This window comes from Cricetulus griseus, chromosome 4 (genome assembly GCF_003668045.3).
Source record: "Cricetulus griseus strain 17A/GY chromosome 4, alternate assembly CriGri-PICRH-1.0, whole genome shotgun sequence".
In the NCBI taxonomy this organism is placed as follows: Eukaryota; Metazoa; Chordata; class Mammalia; order Rodentia; family Cricetidae; genus Cricetulus; species Cricetulus griseus.
In genome coordinates this window covers 44982337-45002312 of record NC_048597.1, presented here as the reverse complement: position 1 = coordinate 45002312, position 19976 = coordinate 44982337, and the positions used below count along the sequence as shown (strand labels likewise).

At 43.0% G+C, this 19976-nt stretch overlaps 1 protein-coding gene and 1 pseudogene across 2 annotated transcripts; one reads left to right on the top strand and one right to left on the bottom strand.

The window, feature by feature from the left end:
* Positions 1-215: 215 nt before the first annotated feature.
* Positions 216-9635, top strand: Gcsam (germinal center associated signaling and motility). 2 transcript variants are annotated; one of them, XM_027412590.2, is made up of 6 exons: positions 216-372; positions 3056-3124; positions 5436-5492; positions 6368-6414; positions 8283-8311; positions 9266-9635. In XM_027412590.2, exons 1-6 carry the CDS (start codon positions 344-346, stop codon positions 9581-9583), a joined length of 549 nt encoding a protein of 182 aa, XP_027268391.1. In that variant the 5' UTR covers positions 216-343; the 3' UTR covers positions 9584-9635. The 2 variants fall into 2 exon arrangements, with proteins under 2 accessions (XP_027268391.1, XP_035299185.1); XM_035443294.1 differs by lacking the exon at positions 3056-3124.
* A 9800-nt stretch (positions 9636-19435) lies between these two features.
* Positions 19436-19865, bottom strand: LOC113835364 (annotated as a pseudogene).
* Between the last annotated feature and the right edge of the window lie 111 nt (positions 19866-19976).

Here is a 19976-nt window from a genome sequence, read left to right as displayed (position 1 = left end):
TAGGTGTCTACCATAGAAAGCCCCCACAGCCCCTCTGCAACAAGTCTAGGGTTCTCTGGAAGCTAAATTCTCCCTGACCAGCAGTTTCTGCTTTGGTTAGTAGCCTGGTGCATGGGTGTTTTTGACCTTTCAGAATATTCTTTATGCATGTGCCTCTCTTGCTCCCCCCCCACACACACACCAGCCCTCTTCCTCCTCCAGCCGCGCCTCCTCCTTGTGACTGAGAGGCTGGCCAGAGCTGCTCTGCCCCTACTGTGAGTTGGAAGGTGCCCCCAAGAGAGTAAGGTGCAAGCGGGGTGAGAAGGAAGTGGGAAGACACCAAGGGAAGGTGCAAAGAAGCCTGATGGGGAACTGTCTGCAGAGGGAAATCGGGTGAGTTCGCCTTCTCCGGGGAGAGCGGGGACCAGCCCAGTGGTGAAAGAGAAAAGGAGGGCTACCCTTAGGGTGAAGGGAACGGGTAAGGAGTGTGTGACAAGAATTCAGTGCCTGTGACATCCCTACAGGTTTGCCTTCTGCCCTGAATCCCAGCAGGAGGAGAGTAGCTCAAGAGTGGAGAATCCCCTGTTAGGACTTTGCCCGTCTAAGAAATGAAACAAGGGCCCTTGGGCTGGAACAGGGAGGTGCTCCTGGGTTCCTGATGTTCTGAATATGTTCATATAAATTTAAAATAAATAGACATTTCCTGCCACCGTGAGGCTTCAGGTGGTGTATTTACAAGCAGGTTAAGGGGAGTCTGTTACTAGGGAGAAGGCTTGCCTTCATATTCATGGACTTTGGACTCCGTATTTTATTTTGTTGGGTTTTTGTGTGTGTGTATGAGTTAGTTTGTTATGGCTTTTTTTTTTTTTTTTTTTTTAAGACAGGGTTTCACGGTGTAGTCCTGACTGTCCTGGAACTTGCTCTGTAGACCAATGTGGCCTCAAACTCGAGTGCTGGGAATAAAGGCATGCACCACCATGGCCCAGCTGGTCTCCTCATTTTAAATGGAAATAATAGGATAGTCCTATCCAGGGGTTCCTAGTGTGGATGGCAGTCCCATAGTCCCCCACATAGAAGGGTTCAGTGATTGGAGGCTATTCTTGGTTTTCAAACCATCATTTTCATTCAGTCAAAGCAAACACATATAAAAAAATTATTATCACCCAAAATAAAGGAATTTCTATGGTATGAAGTGAGGTAATCTATAGAGAATAAGGTAGCAGAGGGTTTTCCAGGGTTGTGTTTGCTGTGCTGGTCTCAGATAGCATATAAAGGAAAAACATAGAAAAATGAGGTGCTGCAAAATGTCACTTACCCAAAGGAGACTTGGGTATATCCATGCCCTTTCCTAAGTGACAACATTACCTGAGTGTTTGCCCTGGAGTCTCTCAACCCCTCCTCCATCCACCTTCTAACGGCCTTCTATACTGACTGCCATTATGTCTCTCTGTGAACACCTCTAAAATAAGGATTGCTTCTTATTTTCTGCTCTTTGCTTTGTGAATTCCTGGTTCCTGTCTTTGTTTCTGGTACACAGCAGGTACTCAGTAAGTGCTAGGTGGGTGACTGGAAGCATTCCTGGGGAGAGAAAAAAACAAAATGCAGATATAGTATAGATGAGGAAATAGTGATGCAAGGCAAACAACATGCACTTTTACGTCTCAGAACTTTGCTGTGGGGTTAAGTGTAACACTGATGCACATTTATCACAAGAGAGATGAAAATAGAGAAACACGGGTAGAAGAGGATGAGATGGGTTGGTATCCACACCTACAGTTGCAGCATTACATCCATAGTCTTTATTTTAATTCCAATATCCATCAGTCATTTGTGTTTCTTTACCTGTGAACAGCCAGTATTGCCTTCCTTCAATTTTTGTTTAGGGTTTACTCTATCTTGTTTCTAAAGTAAAGCCATTTGTATTTTTTAATGGGTTTTTCTCATAAATATGCAAAAGATAATAATTTTCTAGCTGGTGGCTATATTTTTTTGATTCGGTGTTCATTTCATTTCAAAGGTGGTTGAATTCACTCTGAAAATCACTTAGGTGTCTTTCACGGCATTCACACTCAGCAGTCTTTCCTTACCAAATCACACTCTCATTTTCCTGTGGTTTTTATGAATTTACACTTAGTTCTATACATTCAATCCATGGTTCAGTTATTATTGTATCCCAAAATAATTGCCTAATTGTATCCTTAAATTGCCCCGCATCCTCATTGCTGTGCTAATTTAAGTTGCTGTCTTATATCTGCTGGTATCTCTTGTCCATCTTTCCTCTGTTACCCCTGTGGGCACACTCCCTACTGTGTCTCTGCAGATCATAGGATAGAAAACCACCTCTCCCCCACAAGAAAAGCCCAAGGTCTTAGAGAAAAGCATTTTCCCAAAGAAAACATAAGTCTTCCCCCTTCTTGGTTGTGGATCCTCAAACAAGTTGCCTGAATTTTGTCCCCAGTTCCCTTGGTAATAGATAACAGAACAATAATATCAACCACCGATGGACTTGTCTGAAACTGAATGAACTATAACACATAAAAGACTGGTATATACTAAGAAGTACTCATCAATTTTATATCTTCATATTCTAAACTTCCAGAAGATGGAAAAAGAATGATCAAACATAAACCTAATTCAAACAGTGAATGTATTTAATTCTCCTTATTTATTTTTTTCCTTCCCTTCTATCTATCCCTTGTTCTTGGGATTTCTGTAGAAGATGGTGTCTTGCAGATCCCCATTGCTTGGGTGTAGCCCGTTGAACTGCTACAGACAATGAACAGAGAGTCTCAGGCATCTCTGGCCAGTGGAATTTTCATGCTTGGGATGAGAATTCTCAGGCATTACTTTAGGATTGTCGGTGTGGACTGTTCCTCTAGTGATCAAGATGTCAGATCTGCAGCAGACTATGTCCTGTGTTTCAGGAGAGAACATTAAAAGATGGCAGGGAAATGTTAAGATGGTTCCAGGACTGCACATAAACAGAAGAAATGAAAAACTTGGAAAAAGCCCCATAAAACTATAGTGGGAATTATGGAAGGAAACACATGGTACATTTCTGATATTTAAGTTTTAGGTGGAAGCTGGACACTCAGGAGACACATTGGAATCTGAGACTCCAAAATTTCAAGCAGAGGACACGCAGGTGAGAGTATATGCTACCCTACTCCCCAGGAAGAAACAGTCTGTTAGGGCTGGGGCTACACATTCTTCACAGCAGAAGCCCAGTATCAGCCACAATGGCAGTCAAGTGTGAAAACAGTAGGAAAGAAAGCAAGAATTCCCTACATTGGACAGGAGACATTCTGCTATTCTAAGAGCCTCTTGTATCCTTGGCAACAGGAAATCAGATGCTTAAGTCCCTGATACAGCTTGAAATAAAAATCTGAAATCCTGTTTTTTTTTTTTTTTTTTTTTTTTTTTTTCAGAATAGAGTACCTTTGTACTCAAATCGCTCCCTTGGCTTTGTCATATTAATCTTTAAGTTTCTGTTTCAGAGCTAACTACATTCTCCTATGTAAGGAGGTTGAAAGGCCTGTGGAGTGCTGCTTGTGTTTATTCTGGTGTCATGAATCTAATACAGCTTCATGCATCCTTCCTGGGTGGCCTTTTAAGAACCCAGTCTTAAGGAAGGAATCTTGCAATGTACAAGTACTCAGGTCTAAGAATTCCAAACTATAACAAAGTCTGTTGTTCTATAACCTACAGTGTTAGAAGCCATGTTCACTGTTCCAGGAAGCACTTTTGAGAAAGGACCTAAAAACAAACCACAAAGCCAAGACTGTGTTCAGGGCAAGGACCCTAAGATACTTCCTGCCTCAGGCTACATGTCTTCAGTGCAAGCTGAGAATCAAGTATCTTGATGGATGTCATTGGCCATCTATTAAAGCACGTACATCACACAATGGAAAGGAGACAAAAGGATAGGGGGATGATGACAAAAGAGAGAGAGATTATAGGCTTGAGGACAGAGGCCTTGTGAAAAGACAGGCACCTGAGACTGCTGGCATCCATATGATGTCACTGAGGTTTTTTCTCTAATTCACGGTCACAAATACAGCCTTCCCTGTGCTACCCATTTCTGGGGGAACTCCAGAGAGAGCTTATTGGGAGGCATTTTTTTATGTTGTTTTCCTTGCCTGAACTCACCTTAAGCCAAAACACACATATTAAAATGCAAGAATGCATTGCAAGGAAGTGTGGGGAAGAAGGAAAGCTAACAAATCACGCTTGCCCGCCCATCATCACCTTTGTCTGATCCTTAACAGCTTCATGAAACAAGTGGTACATGCATCCTTATTTTACAGATTAAGTTGTGGCTCAAGGTTTTTAGAAATAATGAGTAACTCACAACTCCACCATCCCCCTATCACCTCACTTCCATGTTCCCTTAGTGAACCTGCCTTCTTAGCACTGGGCGGATACAGGAGTTTCCATATGATGCCCTTAACAACAGAAGCAGAAGATGAAAGCAAATGGTTTATAGGGCACAAAGGACACTAAAGGTGACCTAGCGAGAGCTGTGGGCATGCCCTAAAGTCTCTGATAGCACATAGAACCTGAAAGCCGTCAAGACGTTCACCCTAACTGGAAGTCACAGCCACGGACGGCCATGGGTTATAGCCAGCTTTTCCTGTTCTGCTCCTTCTGAGGGAACTACTCGGGAAGGTTCTCTGGGGGCACATTTTTTATAGCATTTTCCAAATGTCTTTATATAGTGTGACTGGTACATGAAATACACTAAAGGGAGGCTTCCATGGTAAATCCTGTAGGCAGTCAGCTATACCTCAAATCCAGAAAGAAGCACAGAGGGCTAGACTTCATCCTACATGCCTGACTTCATAGTAAGCATCCCACCTTGTGCTGTAAAAAAAAAGCATACACTTTTGTACTTAGTTATACCATCAGAATTTGGGTGGTAGACTTGATGACCTCCAGTTTTGGTGGCTGTGCTCACAGCTACTTATTATAGCTTCGTCAAATACTTATGGAAAACAAATTTGTAGGGTGGCATACCCAGGTGACATAAACCATGACCGGCAGGATGAATATAGTTCCCAGCTTTGTGACGTTCACATTCTAGTGAAGGGGATCAGCTTGTGATTAGTCTGTTAGATTGGAGTATGTGTAGGAGAGATTCAAGAGTCAGAGTTCAGTGATATCCTGTGGAGATACCAATTGAGCCAAACAAAATGGTTTCTCAAACCTTGATTTTCTGGAGATAACTCCACCACAAGGAGTCAAGTAAATCACTGGAATTGTGGGTTTCAAAACTTCTTGTTTCCCTTGATGAGAATCAGACAGAAAGGTATTCCCCTGGTTAGAAACTGATGGTGTCATAGCCCTGTGTCCAGTTCACAAGAAATGAGGACAGAAACAGCAAGGGGACAGAAGTCACCATTAACAAAGCTGCAGCAACCAGACTCACTGACTTCCTATCTATTTCTTCCTCCCAGCTATTTCAGGTGCTGGAGTGGTTGTCACATCGTTGAAGGATGTACCTGCCTTCCTTGGTAAGTAAAGTATTGCTCCAAGGAATCAATTCCCTAACTGTGTTTCCAGTGTGGGATTTGTAAGGGGCTGTGAGCTCCTTCCTCTTTGTGGCTACACCCAAATCAAGTACGGTCACCGAGAATCAGTCAAGGAAACAGCCCCCAGAGTGTGGTGAGAATCAAGAACAATTGTCTCATGGGTGGGAGCTTCTTCTCACGTGGGTAAGCCTCAGACGTAAGAATGAAACTGCCCATTAATACCTAAAGTCGTCACACTCCTCTGCGGGGAGAATATGGAGTCCAGGTGATGATTTCTTGTCCAAACTGAGACACTCCAGAGAGTGAAGGGGTTGCTAAGAATAGCTAACCCCCACTAAGTGATTGATAGTGACATTAGCACACCAGAAGTGTGGCTATCCTTACAACAAATTGTGCTTTTGCCCATTAGATGACAATGGGCTTCCATCGTATTTCCAGAAGTCATCTATGAAGTGCACTTTAAGGGGAAGTGTTTGGTTTTTTTGTTTTTTGTTTTCGCTTGGGTGCTCAGAGGTGAGGCTTGGCATTGAAAAGTGCCTGCTCCTCCATTTGCATGATATAAAACAAAATGGAGGTTTCTGTCAGCAAAATTCTCTGAAAATGTCACCTCTTAACACCACGTATACATGTATCAGATTGCAAAATATAGGCAGGAGAAGAGGTGAGGGGAGAAAATAAAGCACTTCTACTTGACGTCATCCTATATTTTCCCTTCTTCTTATTCTTTCATTCCTATCTGCTGAAAAAAGTATTAGAAAAAGAATAATAACTAATAATGATTGAAATTAAAGTTTCATAATATAATGTTTAAGGCCTTCTGGATATTGAAACAACCTGTCTATATTCCTTCCTTACAGGAAAAACACAAGCATGTTTAAAGCCAGACAAGACTCTCCAAAGCAAAGTAAGTCATCATTCTGTTTTGTTTTGTTTTGTTTTGAGACGGGGTTTTTTTATGGAACAGCCCTGGGTGTCCTGGAACTTGCTCTGCTCCCGAGTTCTGGGATCAAATTTGTATCACAGGAAGCAAAGTAAGTTATTATTTCCCATCATTTTTACTCTTGATGGACTTGTATTTCAAAAATATCCTTTCTCTATGCTTTCAAACCCTGTGGGAATGTCTCTACTATAAACCTACATGTATTGCTGCAATTTACCCTGCTCCGCGCTTGTTTGCTTCTTTTTCCCGTTAGGCAGTGGGTTCAATGAAGCAGGGAATGATTGATTGATCTCCATATTCCTCAATCAGTGCCTGATCTGGAAACTGAAGAACTGACTGGGAACAACAAATGTGCCAGCTAGGGCACAGATAGGGCACAGAGGGGCAGCTAAACATTTCAGTCTTCACCTCAAGAGCAAGGGGGCGCGGGGAGTATGGAGAAGTTTTCTGAAAGAAGCAGGGATGATGAGATTTGCATTAAAGAGATTATCCAGCCCCGTGGGATGGGCAGAGAGAGAACAGGATCAACTGTTGACAAGAACCGATGCCAGAAGACCTCTTATGAGGCTGTGGAAGTGTTGAAGTTAAAGAAACAAGACTTGGGACTGGAGAGATGGCTCAGTATTTAAGAGCACTGGCTGCTTTCAGAGGACCTGGGTTCAATTCCTAAGCACCCACATGGCAGCTCACAACTGTCTGTATCTCTAGTCCCAGGGGATCTGACACCTTCACAAAGACAGGTGCATTCAAAGCACCATTGCATATAAAACACAAATAAATAATTTTTAAAAGAGAGAAAGAAACTTGAGTTGTTGGAGAATGACAGCACATACAAGACAAAGAATAAGAAAGTATGGGTGTGAGGATGGACCCTAACATTTCTATAGGGAAAGAATGGAGGAATTTGTCTTTCCCTAGCTGGGTTTGAAGTGGAGAGTATAGCTCACCCAAACACTGAATCTCAACACTCAGTTCTATGGGTATAAAGCAGTTCCTAGCCCTCCCAACATGATCCATTTCACCCCAGCAACAATGGGTCCCAACAAACTCCAATTTCTAGCAGAATAAGACACAACATAAATAATGCCACTGGTGCCAAAATGCAGAGCCCTTTCTTCTAGTGAGACTCAGTGACGTCTCAGAGTCTCAGAGACTCAGAGGCCATAAAAGCTTATGAGAATGTAAGTATCAGGGGAAGTATAAACCCATGAGCCAGGCAGTGCCCTCTGTGGACAGCTCTGCCTTTCTGGCTGGATGCCAGGGCTGGGAAGTGTGCCTCTGCTCTGTGGCTGAAGCCAGTCAGTTTGGAGTAAAATAGCTTTTGAAAAACTGTCTTGCTTCTGCAGAAATGTAAGTGTGCAGCATCTGAGCATTCTGAAAAAAACTTCCCTTGAGCACCAGTCCCCATGCTATCACCATCTTACATCACCTGTTAGAAAGGGCACCCTCCTGACTGCTTTGTGGGTCTCCCATGCTGTCTTGTATGTCCTCTGCCTAGTCTGTGAGCCTTGAGAAGACAGGCTTGTTTCTGGTGTGTCTGTATCCCTTGTTGTCTTTTTACCAAGTGGGTGCACAATGGGTATTACATAAGGGAAGAGAGAAGAGACGGGGTATGATTGGCTGCCCAAAGATGCACTTAAAGCATCTTTCTTCCTGGCCTCAGCAGCTTGAGAAAGATCTCCTGTGCTTTGTTTAGGTTGTCCTATGATGTTTAGGGATACATTATAGACTTCTGTAGACTGCTTTTGGCTGTCTGGCTGCAAACACCCCAGACCCACCCCCTGGAGTTTCCTCCCAACCCGAGATTCATTGAGTGTATTTTCTCTCTGCAGATGAAGGGGTGACTTCAGCTCCTATGCAGGTAATGAGACCCTCTTCTGATCACAACATGGAGGAAGCAGTATAGAAGCCAGGGCAGAAACCCACAATTATTTACAGAGCCTGGTGGCAGAATCAGCAGCACTCCTGTTGCATAACTGGTTGGAGGGAAATAACATTTGCTGAGCACTTTGTTGATGACAGACTGAGTGTTTGACAGACATGTCATGTAACAGTCACAATAACCCATATCACTGTATTAATGTACCCTCTCACTTCACGGATGCAAAACATGAGAGATTACATTAGAGTCTCCAAATTCAGGCCTCTGAAAGATGGAAGAGCCAGCATTCAAAGCCCAGTCTCACTCTAACAGCCACGTGCTCTCCACTATACATTGCTGCCTCTGAGTTTTAGCTCCCAAGATTCCACCATTAGTGACACCTTCCCTTGAATGGTTAATACAATAATCTGCCTGTGGGTGCATTTCAATTTTAGAGAATGTTTATCTAGCACTCAAGAAGCCCTGGGTTTGATCCCCAGCACAGCATAAGCTGGAAGTGGTTAACACACATACTCCCATAGCACTCATAAGATAAAAGGAAGAGGAACAGAAGAAGTTCAAGGTCATCCTCTGCTGCATACTGATTGGTATACATGAGACCCTGTCTCAAATAATGACAATAATAATCTTGTGATGAGTAGTTAAACATTATCCAAGCACATCCAATATTCTATGACCAGGGGAAGTATACAAGGTGATCAAAGATCACTATGGAACAGGTCAGCTATATGCTTTGGGTGACTTGAACACTCCATCTTCTAATTTAGTGTTTGGAATGCTCCTGAAGCCATTTAGAAAAGATGGCTAAGAAACTGAGTAAGCAGTGGCGGTGGTAGAAGACAGAATTCCCCCAGTCAGGCCTGTGTTGTCACTGAAGTATAAATGGAATGGAAAGAGGCCTGATCTTTATGGCAGCTCTCCTTTGACCTGCAGGACAATGCTAGCCAGATCTACACAGAGGAGTTATGCTACGTCCTTGTTGATCACAAGGCCTTTGGAGGAAGGCCATCAGGCAACTCTGTGGAGGAGTTCTATGAGAACATCCCCAGCAAGGCTGAAAGACACAGAGAGTCTTCAAGAGGGGCAGAGACTGAGTATTCGGTTCTCCGTTTCCCTTCCACCCCTCAGACACCACCTTCTGCAGAAGATGAATATGAACTGCTTGTGCCTAGCAGACTCTCCTGCCATACCCCTCAACAGCCATGGCCACTTAGAGCTCCCTTTGAGACTCATTTTGCTCATCTACAATGATGTGACTAGGTTAGAGTTTGTTTAGCACTGACAGATCAAAGTAGGAGTTGGAGACTCTAGTGGAAGCAGAGATCCTTAGCTTATTTCTTCTGGAGGACATTGGCAGGGCAGACTCTGCAAAGCTCAAATCCTTTTAGGGTCTGAGAATAGCCAACACTCAAAAGTTAGTCTTGAATGTCACCTTTGCTTCTAAGTGGTGTTAAAAATATTCTGTGGTAGGAAGGGCTCCCCATATCTACACCTGGGTGTACCACAAAAGGCTCTGCTCTTCTCACTAAATTCTCATGAATTATCCCCACAAGCTTATTCATCATGTGACATGTGCCGGGAGGGAATTCCCTCATCACTGTGAAATTCCAGCTCAGCACCACTTGCTATAGTAACCTGCAATATTTCTTTTACTCCATGGGCCCAAGACAAGTCCTTTATTCTAGTAGGTGTCCTTTCCCTACTAGTCCCAATGGCTTAGAATTTCCTGTACCATTGTTAATATACTTTTAAACTACATTTTCAGACTTTGAATTGTCTTTCTCTTATGGTGCAGGAAAGCATCCCCAGAACCAAATCCATACTAGGCAAGTGATCTACCATTAAGAGACAGCTCAAACCCCTCCACATAAATCTTAGTAGAATCCAGCCTGGTCTATAGAAAGTTCCAGCCCAGCCAGAGCTACACAGAGAAATCTTGTCTCACAAAACCAAACCAAAACAAAGGAACAAAGAAAGACCTCAGTAGAATCGCTACAGCATCAGAGAGTGATGGAGCAGAAAAGCCACTGCAGAACCTTTAATGCCACTGTCTTCTTTTTCGGCTGAGAGAAAATAATTTGCCCAAAGGTACACTATTAGCATTAGTAGTAGAATTGTATTCTGGCTTCCAAATCCATGTTCCCGCTCCATACAATATAGAGTAAGTTTCTCCACAAATAATCCAGCATATGTGAAATATCCACATGGGAAAAATAACACACATACCCCTTCTCTGTGAGCACCCCTCTATGCCTCAATTCTTTATTTTCCTCATTTTTTTCTTTAGAATTTCTGGAATTGTATCTATGCTATGGTAGCCAACTATGCATAGCCTGCTGATGGACCAAATCTGCCCCACCACCTGTTTTGATAGATACAGTCTTATTGAAACACAGACACACTCATTTGTCTACATACTATCTATGGTTGCTCAACCATGGTAGGGTTGATTTGTGACACAGACCAGGGCTTTACAAAGCTAAAAATATCATTAGTTTAACCTACTCTGGGTAGTAATGTTGCAGACCTTTGCCCTAGCCAATCACAGTTTGAGATTTACTTAAGAGGACTATGTTTGGATATTTCTGAGGCAACTCATTAGGAGTGGATAGCAATGAAATGGCAGGAAAACATTAAACCACAAACAAGGTGATCGAGACGAAAACAATTATTAGCAAATTAGACTATTTCTACATTCACACCTGCATCCTCAAGGTGTTATGGTATTTACCTCATGGCCACTGTCCTAATTTTAGGGATGCTTAAATGGTATGATGTTCATTGAGACGAGCTCGAGATGTCCTATGCACTTAATTACTGCTTTGTTCTCAAAGCTGAATAACTTTCTACTTAAAATGTCACAAGGCGTTAGGGAGGTAGCTCAGTTGTGGGACCCTTGTCTAGCATGTATAAGGCACACACACACACACACACACACACACACACACACACACACACACACACACACACATGCATATACATGCACACACACAAATAAATATAAAACAAAACAGGCGAGGTGCCCATTGGGAGTAAGTGCAGTGGTTTAAGTTCCTCTGAGAGAGTTTGCTGAAGCGTGAGCCCATTGTTCACCTGCAGCTGACGAGCTGACCAGTACCATGGTCTCAAGCTAACTCCCTTCTTCCAGTTAGCTTTTACACAGAAACCTAACTTTAGACTTTGGCCAGAAGTCACTCAGGTTCAAAGGGCGTGCCCATGGTGATAGGAAATGCTGTACAAGATGTAACACATGGCTAATGGGAAGCAAGCAGTGTGGGCCAGAGAATGACTCAAATCTTTGTTTCTTTTCTGCCTCTGACTCTGACCCACTTACTTGAGGCTCCGTCTATTGCACCCATACATTGGAGGGCTACATCTGATATATGGTCATTTACTCTAGTTTGCTTTCTACTACAGTGATAAAACACTGACAAAAATCCCACTGGGGAAGAAAGGGCTTATATGACTCATATGTCCCAATCATGTTCCATCATGGCTGGAGCTTGAGGCAGGAGATAAGGCAGAGGTCTTAGAGGAATGCTATTTATTCTCCCTAGCGCTCTTAGTTTGCTTTCTTATACAACCCAGGACCACCTGCTCAGGGGTGGCACTGCTACAATTGTCTGCCCACACACACACAAGGACAGTTCTAACTTATCCAGAAAGAATGATGAACTGGGATGGGAGATGTTGGGGACATATGAAAAGAGTTTAAGGGGGAAATGGGGGTAGATTTAATCAGATGTATGTTTTAAATTCTCAAAAATAAAGAAAAAAAACATCCTAAGGGCTACCACAGGCTGATGCTGATCCCTCTTTCTACACATTCCAAAATTTCTGATGAAATTATGTAGTCTTACAGAAAAAAGTGCACACACACACACACACACACACACACACACACACACACACACACACACACACAAAGTTCCATGGAGTTAGTAATGCACTAACTCAAAGAATCCCAGTTCTTCTATTAGAAGAGAAAGTAGGAAATACTCTTGAATTGATTGGTACAGGAGACAACTTCCTGAATATTACACCGGTAGCACAGATATTGAGATCCATAATTAATAAATGGGACCTCCTGAAACTGAGAAGCTTCTGTAAGGTAAAGGAAACAGTCAGTAAGACAAAACAGTAGCCCACGGACTGGGAAAAGATATTCACTAAAGCCACATCTGACAGAGGGCTGATCTCCAAAATTTACAAAGAACTCAAGAAGCTAGTCACCAAAACACCAAACAATCCAATTAAAAAGTGGGGTACATTACTAAATAGACAATTCTCAATAGAGGAATCTAAAATGGCTGAAAGACACATAAGAAGGTATTCAACATCCTTAGCTATCAGGGAAATGCAAATCAAAACTACTCTGAGATACCATCTTACACCTGTCAGAATGGCCAAAATCAAAAACACCAATGACCGTTTATACTGGAGAGGATGTAGAGAAAGGGGAACACTCCTCCACTGCTGGTGGGAGTGCCAACTCGTACAGCCACTTTGAAAATCAGTATGGTGATTCCTCAGAAAAATGGGAATCAGTCTATCACAAGATCCAGCAATTACACTCTTAGGCATATACCCAAAAGAAGCACATTCATACAAGGACATCTGTTCAACGATGTTCATAGTAGCATTATTTGTAATAGCCGGAACCTGGAAACAACCTAGATGCCCCTCAACTGAAGAATGGATAGAGAAAATGTGGTACATTTACACAATGGAGTACTACTCAGCGGGGGGAAAAACGGAATCTTGAAATTTGCAGGCAAATGGATGGAACTAGAAGATAGAATTCTGAGCAAGTAACCCAGTCACAAAAAAAAAAAAAAAGCATGGTAAGTACTCACTCATACATGGATTTTACACATAGAGCAAAGGATTAGCAGCCTACAATCCACAGCCAGAGAAGCTAGGAAACAAGGAGTACTCTAAGAGAGACATACATGGTTTCCCAGAGAAGGGGAAAGGGAAAAGATCTCCTGAGCAAATTGCGAGCATGGGGAGAGGGGAGAGGAAGCTAGGAGAATGAGAAGGAGAGAAGAGGAGGGGTGAGAAGGACATGAGGGAGCAGGAAGGTTGAATTGGAGGAAGAATAAAGGAGAGCAAGATAAGAGATATCATAATAGAGGGAGACATTATAGGTTTAAAAAGAAATCAGGCACTAGGGAAATGTCTGGAGATCTACAAAGATGACACCAACTAACAGTCTAAGCAACAGAGGAGAGGCTACCTTAAATGTCCTCCCCTGATAATGAGATTGATGACTAACTTATATACTATCCTATAGCCTTCATCCAGCAGCTTCTACTGGTGGAAGTAGAAGCAGACACCCACAACTAATCACTGAACTGAACTGGAATCCAGTTGCAGAGAAGAACGAGTGATGAGCAAAGGGTACAGACCAGGCTAGTGAAACCCACAGAAACAGCTGACCTGAAGGAGGGGGAGCTCTTGGTCCCCACACTGATCGCTGGGAAACCAGCATAGAACTGATACAGACTCCATGAATGTGGGTGTCAGTGAGGAGGCCTTGGAAATCTATGGGGCCTCTTGTAGGTAGATCAGTACTTATCCCTAGCATAGGTATGGACTTTGGGAGCCCGTTCCACATAGAGGGATACTCCCTGAGCCAAGACACCCGGGGGTGGGCCAAGGCCCTATCCCAAAGGATATGAGAGACTCTGAAGACCCCCTATGGAAGGCCTCACCCTCCCTGGGGAGCAGAAGGGGTATGTGATAGGTTTTAGTTGGGGAGTGGGTGGCAGGGGAAGAGGGGAGAAAGGGAGAGGGAACTGGGATTGACATGTAAAACAATCTTGTTTCTAATTCAAATAAAAAAAAAAAACAGAAAAAAAAGAAGCCCTGTTCTTGAGAAAGAAACAGACTGAGTTTCTAATTTACTCTTTCAAGTCACAACTATAATGAGAAATGCCCTCCCCTGTACAGGGCTTCAAACAGTGCGCAGAAAATTGGGTGATCCACTGTACAAGCTACGGCAGGCTTTGTGGTTTCCGCTCACATTCATATTAACACCTACAAATAAACTCCTATTCTGTGAATGAATTCTTATTTAAAACAGAAGAAAGAGATAGAAATAGAAAGGGGGCACGATAAGGCAGGAAAATGGACTGGTGGCAAGTTCAAATGCTGACATGATTAGGGCAGCATGAGGCCAGGCTTTTGAGTGTCTCAGGATGGAGGGCATGGGGGGGCAGGATGGAGGGCATGGGGAACAGGATGGAGAGAATGGGGAAGGACAGGACAGAAGGCATGGAGGAACAGGATGGAGGGCATGGGGGGGCAGGATGGAGGGCATGGGGAACAGGATGGAGAGAATGGGGAAGGACAGGACAGAAGGCATGGAGGAACAGGATGGAGGGCATTGGGGGAATCAGGTTGGAGGGCATGGGGATGGGCAGGATGGAAGACTGTGAAGGGAACAGCTCATTTCCAGGTCACCAGAGGAGCCTACAGAGGAAAAGAGGTTCTCTCTTGTGCACATGGCTGGATTGTTACCAAACCTAGCCTCTGAAGTTCACAAATTTGAAGATTTATTGGTTCTGCCAACTATTAAGTGGATCAGTACAAATCCATCCTATTTTTCTAGAGTTTTTTTCCCACTGTCTGAAGAAATGCACAGCATCATTTTCATTCATTTTCTACAGTCCAATGGCTACATCTCCCAGTTCTTCTCTTCTTCCTATCACTTGGGTTCCTGGCAGAGTATCTGAAGCCAACCAAGGCTGAACTGAGGATGCTCTCAGGGCACCGATCGGGATGTATGGCTACTCGTGGGTGATTACCCAGTGGGCTAAGCTTTGTCTCCCTCAACTGTGGGATTGTAGATGACTTCCCTCTCCCCCCACCTCTCTCTCTCTCTCTTCAAGCTTTGGCTTCTAGCTATAAAATGTGGAGCTGCCTTCTGATAGTGAGGACCATTGTCAATAAACACAGGAAAGACTTTAAGGAATGTGCAGAATAAGGAGAACAGCAACAGTCCATGTGCTTTATTTACTAACGGGAGAGAAGGGAACACTGGGACACTGTTCCCACCATCTTTGTTTTAATCACACTCTGGGTCCATGTCAAGAATCTGCATCTTTAAAAAAATACAGTACAGTGGTTCAATGCTTGTCTGGCATATATGAGGTACTAGGTTTAATCCCCAGTACAGCAAAGAAACAAACAAAAACTTGTTAACTTTATCATAAGAGACTAATGGGCAAGCCGGGAACAGTTAACCATGCCTTTAACCCTAGCACTCCAGAGGCAGAAGCAGGTAGATCTCTATGAGTTTTAGGGTAGCCTGGTCTACAGAGCGAGTTCCAGGACTATTATACAGAGAAACCCTGTCTCGAGAAAAAAGAAAACAAACAAACAAAACCACCACAAAGAATAAATGGGCAAGGATAAATCTGTTGGTTCCTATCTCACTGGCACTTCAGGGTCAGCTTGAGTCTACTTATCACTCAAAGTCTTCAAGTAGACACTACTGACCATTCTTTTCTCTGACCATCCACAATCTACAGTTTGTATTGTTTACAGTTAAACCTAGTTATTTTTTCTCTGCTGTTTCCTGTTTCATACACACAGATCCTGTTTCTCTAATAACATTAGCATCTTATTTTACTGTCTTCTCTATGCATGCACGTCTACAGGTGGCTAGAGAGATGGCTCAGTGATTACAAGTGTGTGCTGCTCTTGCAGGAAACCTAGTGCCAGCAGCGGCACCACTGTGACACTTACAACTGCCTACAATTGCAGTTCCAGGAGATCTGATGCCCTCAGACTCACACACACACACACACACACACACACACACACACACACACACACACACACACTCAAGCACGGACTCATAAATAAAAATTTTTAAAAGATAAAAATTATCTTTAGAACAAAATTAAATTGCAAAGCTAAAAGGGTGGACACCTGGTTAGAAATTTTGTTGACAACAGGACAAGTGTTCTATTCATAGCTATGTGACTTCCTGAAAGCAACATTTTTCATCCTAAATCCTTCAATTATTTCATGGATATTTGTTGAATCTTGTCTTATGATGCATCAGGCATTATTCCTGTCATTAAGATGCATGGTAACCACAAAATATGTCTCTTATAACAAAACAATGTATATGTGCATGAAATTATTTTTACCAGACATCTCAGTATGCTTTAGTTCCCCATAATGTATTGTATCCAAAAGTCAAATTAGAAAGTCTTCTCTAGGGTCAAGTGGTCAAAATCAAAACTAAGGTATTAACATCTCAGGGCTTCCTGAAAAGGGGGAACAAACCAAACCCCATCTTCGGACACTAACAGACCCATCCTTCCTGTCCCACCCAAAAAGCAATTTCATGGGGAAAAGATTTATTTTGGCTCATGGTTTCAGTTCATCATGACAGGGAAAGCATAGTTAACGGCAGCAAGAGCAGATGGTAGGGGAGTCCACATTATGGTGGATTGGGAAGCAGAAAATGAAGCTTGGACAAAGTGGACTGGGCTACAGCCTTCCAACGATTACCTCTAGCAGCCTCTTTGTCCATTAAGTCCCACCACCTAACCATTCTACAGCTCCCCGCAAACAATATCACTAACTGTGAAACAAGTGTTTAACACATAAGCCTGATAGGGGAAGTTCGTCTGTGTATATGTTTGTCTTATTGGTTGATAAATAAAGTACTGTTGGCCAATAGGAGAGCAAGTTAGGCAGGACTAGGAGTCAAGGAGGATTCTGGGAAATGTAGTAAAGACTGTTGTCGCCCTGTGATCCTGAGAAGAATGGATGCACACTGCTAGCATCCTCAATAAGATAAGTTTATAAAATATATAGATTAATAATTATGGTTTATAATTAAGAGTGAACTAGCAAAAAAGAAATCCTAGTCATTGGCCAGCAGCATGTACCTAATATAAATCTCTGTGTGTTATTTGGGGCCCTCACGCAGCGGGCAGAACTCAGGCAGCTGGTGGAAAGTGCCCATGTGGCGGCAGGGTTCGGGCAGCTTCAGCGGAAAGACATTCCAGATTGATACTGTAACACTCTGCCTAAGAAGGACTGGACAGAAGGAGAGAGGGACAGACTCCTCCATCTCTTCCTAGAAATGAGAGGATGACACAGCCAATCCCAGCTCAGCCTGGTTCGGCTTCATCTCATTCACACAGAAGAGTAAGCTGCCTCCATGTGCACAGTCACCTCTATCCCCATTTTCTGCAAGACAATGCCCACCTAACACATGACCTTAGAGACACAAGACCAGAGAGACAGATGGTAAAACAACACAGTTGCAAAAATAATTTATTGTGAATGTTTTTAAATCATCATACATAAAAATTCCTCATTACTTTCAAAACATTGCAGGCACAGGGAGGTTCACATTTTACATGTAAAAATAAAGGGGAGGAGAAAAATCCACCCATCTCAGTAGTTTAAGAAACTGAAAATGAAACAATAAATTACAATATAGATAATTATTATTACTATAGTATATAGTAGTTAAATAAGAAAGCAAATTCACATTGTTCAGAACCCTACACTTGACAAGACTCATACACAGCTGCCTGCCATATGACCTACATCCATGACTCATCTATCTGAGGTATCAGGCTGGGAATTTCTCATTATACAACAATGAAACTCTCCATCCCAGAAAATTTCCAGGAAGACAATTTCCAAACAAACAAATATTCTATTCCCTCATGACAGGCATTCTTTATCTACAGGTGACTGATACAGTCACTAACATCCTCCTCACCTTCCAAGGGACAGGAATGACTCTTTCGACAGTTTCCAAAGGACAGAGATTCCCTGCTTAGTAGTCATCTGCAGTAAGACATGCAATAACGACTCAAGACAGTGTTTCCTACAGGAAGGCTGGTGACACCAGGCAACAACACAAAGCCAGTGTGTGGTATCAGTAGCAGGAATTAAGCAGTCCTAATGATCTCTTGATGGCTTTTATATAAAATAACAAGATAATAATAAAATACGAATTTGTAGCAATCTTAAAAGATGGCAGCATGTTCAAAACTCACAGACAGGTTTTCTAAAAAAAGACACTGAGAAGCAATGAAGAGAAGAGAAACAAGAACACATTTCCATATGTAACACTCAGTGATACGCCTGAGTTCAGTTGTCCATACACCCAGGGATAGGTGGTAGAGGTAGATGAAGAGCTATGCTCTTTAGGTCTTGGAATTATCTTCCTCTTCCTCCCACCCTTGACTTAAAGGTCCAGCAAATATAATTGTGAGTGGGAAGAGGGCTCGAGTGGAACGATTGCCTTGGTTCCCCTCCTTCCCCTGACTACTTGCTTTCTCCTTGCCCCATCATGCAGGCTAACAGAACCTGCCTAAAACAATGGCAGGTACCACTACCCTTGTGCTACACAAAAAGCATCCACGTGTGAGTAGAGGTGGCCAGTGCCTCAAAAGCAGCAGGAATCTCACACTATGGGAGCTATGATTCACCCCAGACCTCATCTAGCACAGGAACCCAGCTGGGACGCCTCTCACAATGCCTTTCAAATCCTGCATATGGAGCTAGACTTCCAATCTGGGCAGAATGAGTGGGCCTGTCTCCTCCTGCTGGTCACTTCCAGATAGGTTTCTGAATTCTCTTCATTCTGAAACTCTGGAGAGCAGTGCTTTCTGACACAGACCAACCTCCACCACTTCATTCTAGAAAGAAGACAAACATAAAGTTACTGCTATGCTTAGTTTTCATTGTCATCTTGACCCAAGCTAGAGTCACTACCTGGGAAAAGAATCTCAGTGAGGGCTTGCCTAGATCAGGCTGGCCTGTGGGCATGGGATGGGGAGGGAGGTGTGTTGATTGCCTTAATTGACAAAGGAGAGGACTCAGTCTGAAAGTGAGCAGCACCACCCCAGTCTGGAGCTCTGGATTGTGTAAGAGCAGAGAAATAGTTGAGCACAAAGTGTGAGTGCGGTCATTCCCCTCTGCTCTTGACTGTGCTTGTAATGTGACTAGAAACTTGAAGTTCCTGCTGCCCTGAGCTTCCTGCCATCACAAACTGGAACCTGAAATAAGGGTTGATCCCAGTAACAGAAGTGAAAGTAGGTCAGTCACTAATTTTCAAAAGCCAAAATTATTTTTTTTCACAGACCAAGCCTTGACCTTTAGTTTTAAAAGCTGCAGATTTATTGCTTTCTGACTCTGTGCTTGCGCCTTCAACACTTTCACATCAGTTTTCTGATCCTCAATAAGGAAAGCCTGCTTGATCCTGTCAGACACACTTGGCACATAGGAGCCACCATAGGCCCTGCTGACATGCTTCTTTGTCTTCAACAGTCTCATAAGGACTTTCACCTGACAGCATGAACCCCTCGAAGTTCTCCTGGGCACACAACACACCACATGCAGATTTTGGTGCTTTCCCAACTTTCTTGGTATAAAGGTAAACAATCCTGTTGCCAGGGGATCGAGAAAGCCTAGTTTTGGTAGAGGCTGTATTGTAGGAAAGCCTAAGTTGGTATGTCAAATGCTGGACCATTCTGAGTGCCTCTAAGCACCATCCCTGGACGAGCGCCAAAATTATTTTGAACATTTGTGTTTATTATGGTTTTCTTGAGTCTGAGTAATCTTAGTTCCAATTTTAATGGTCATCAGTAGTGAA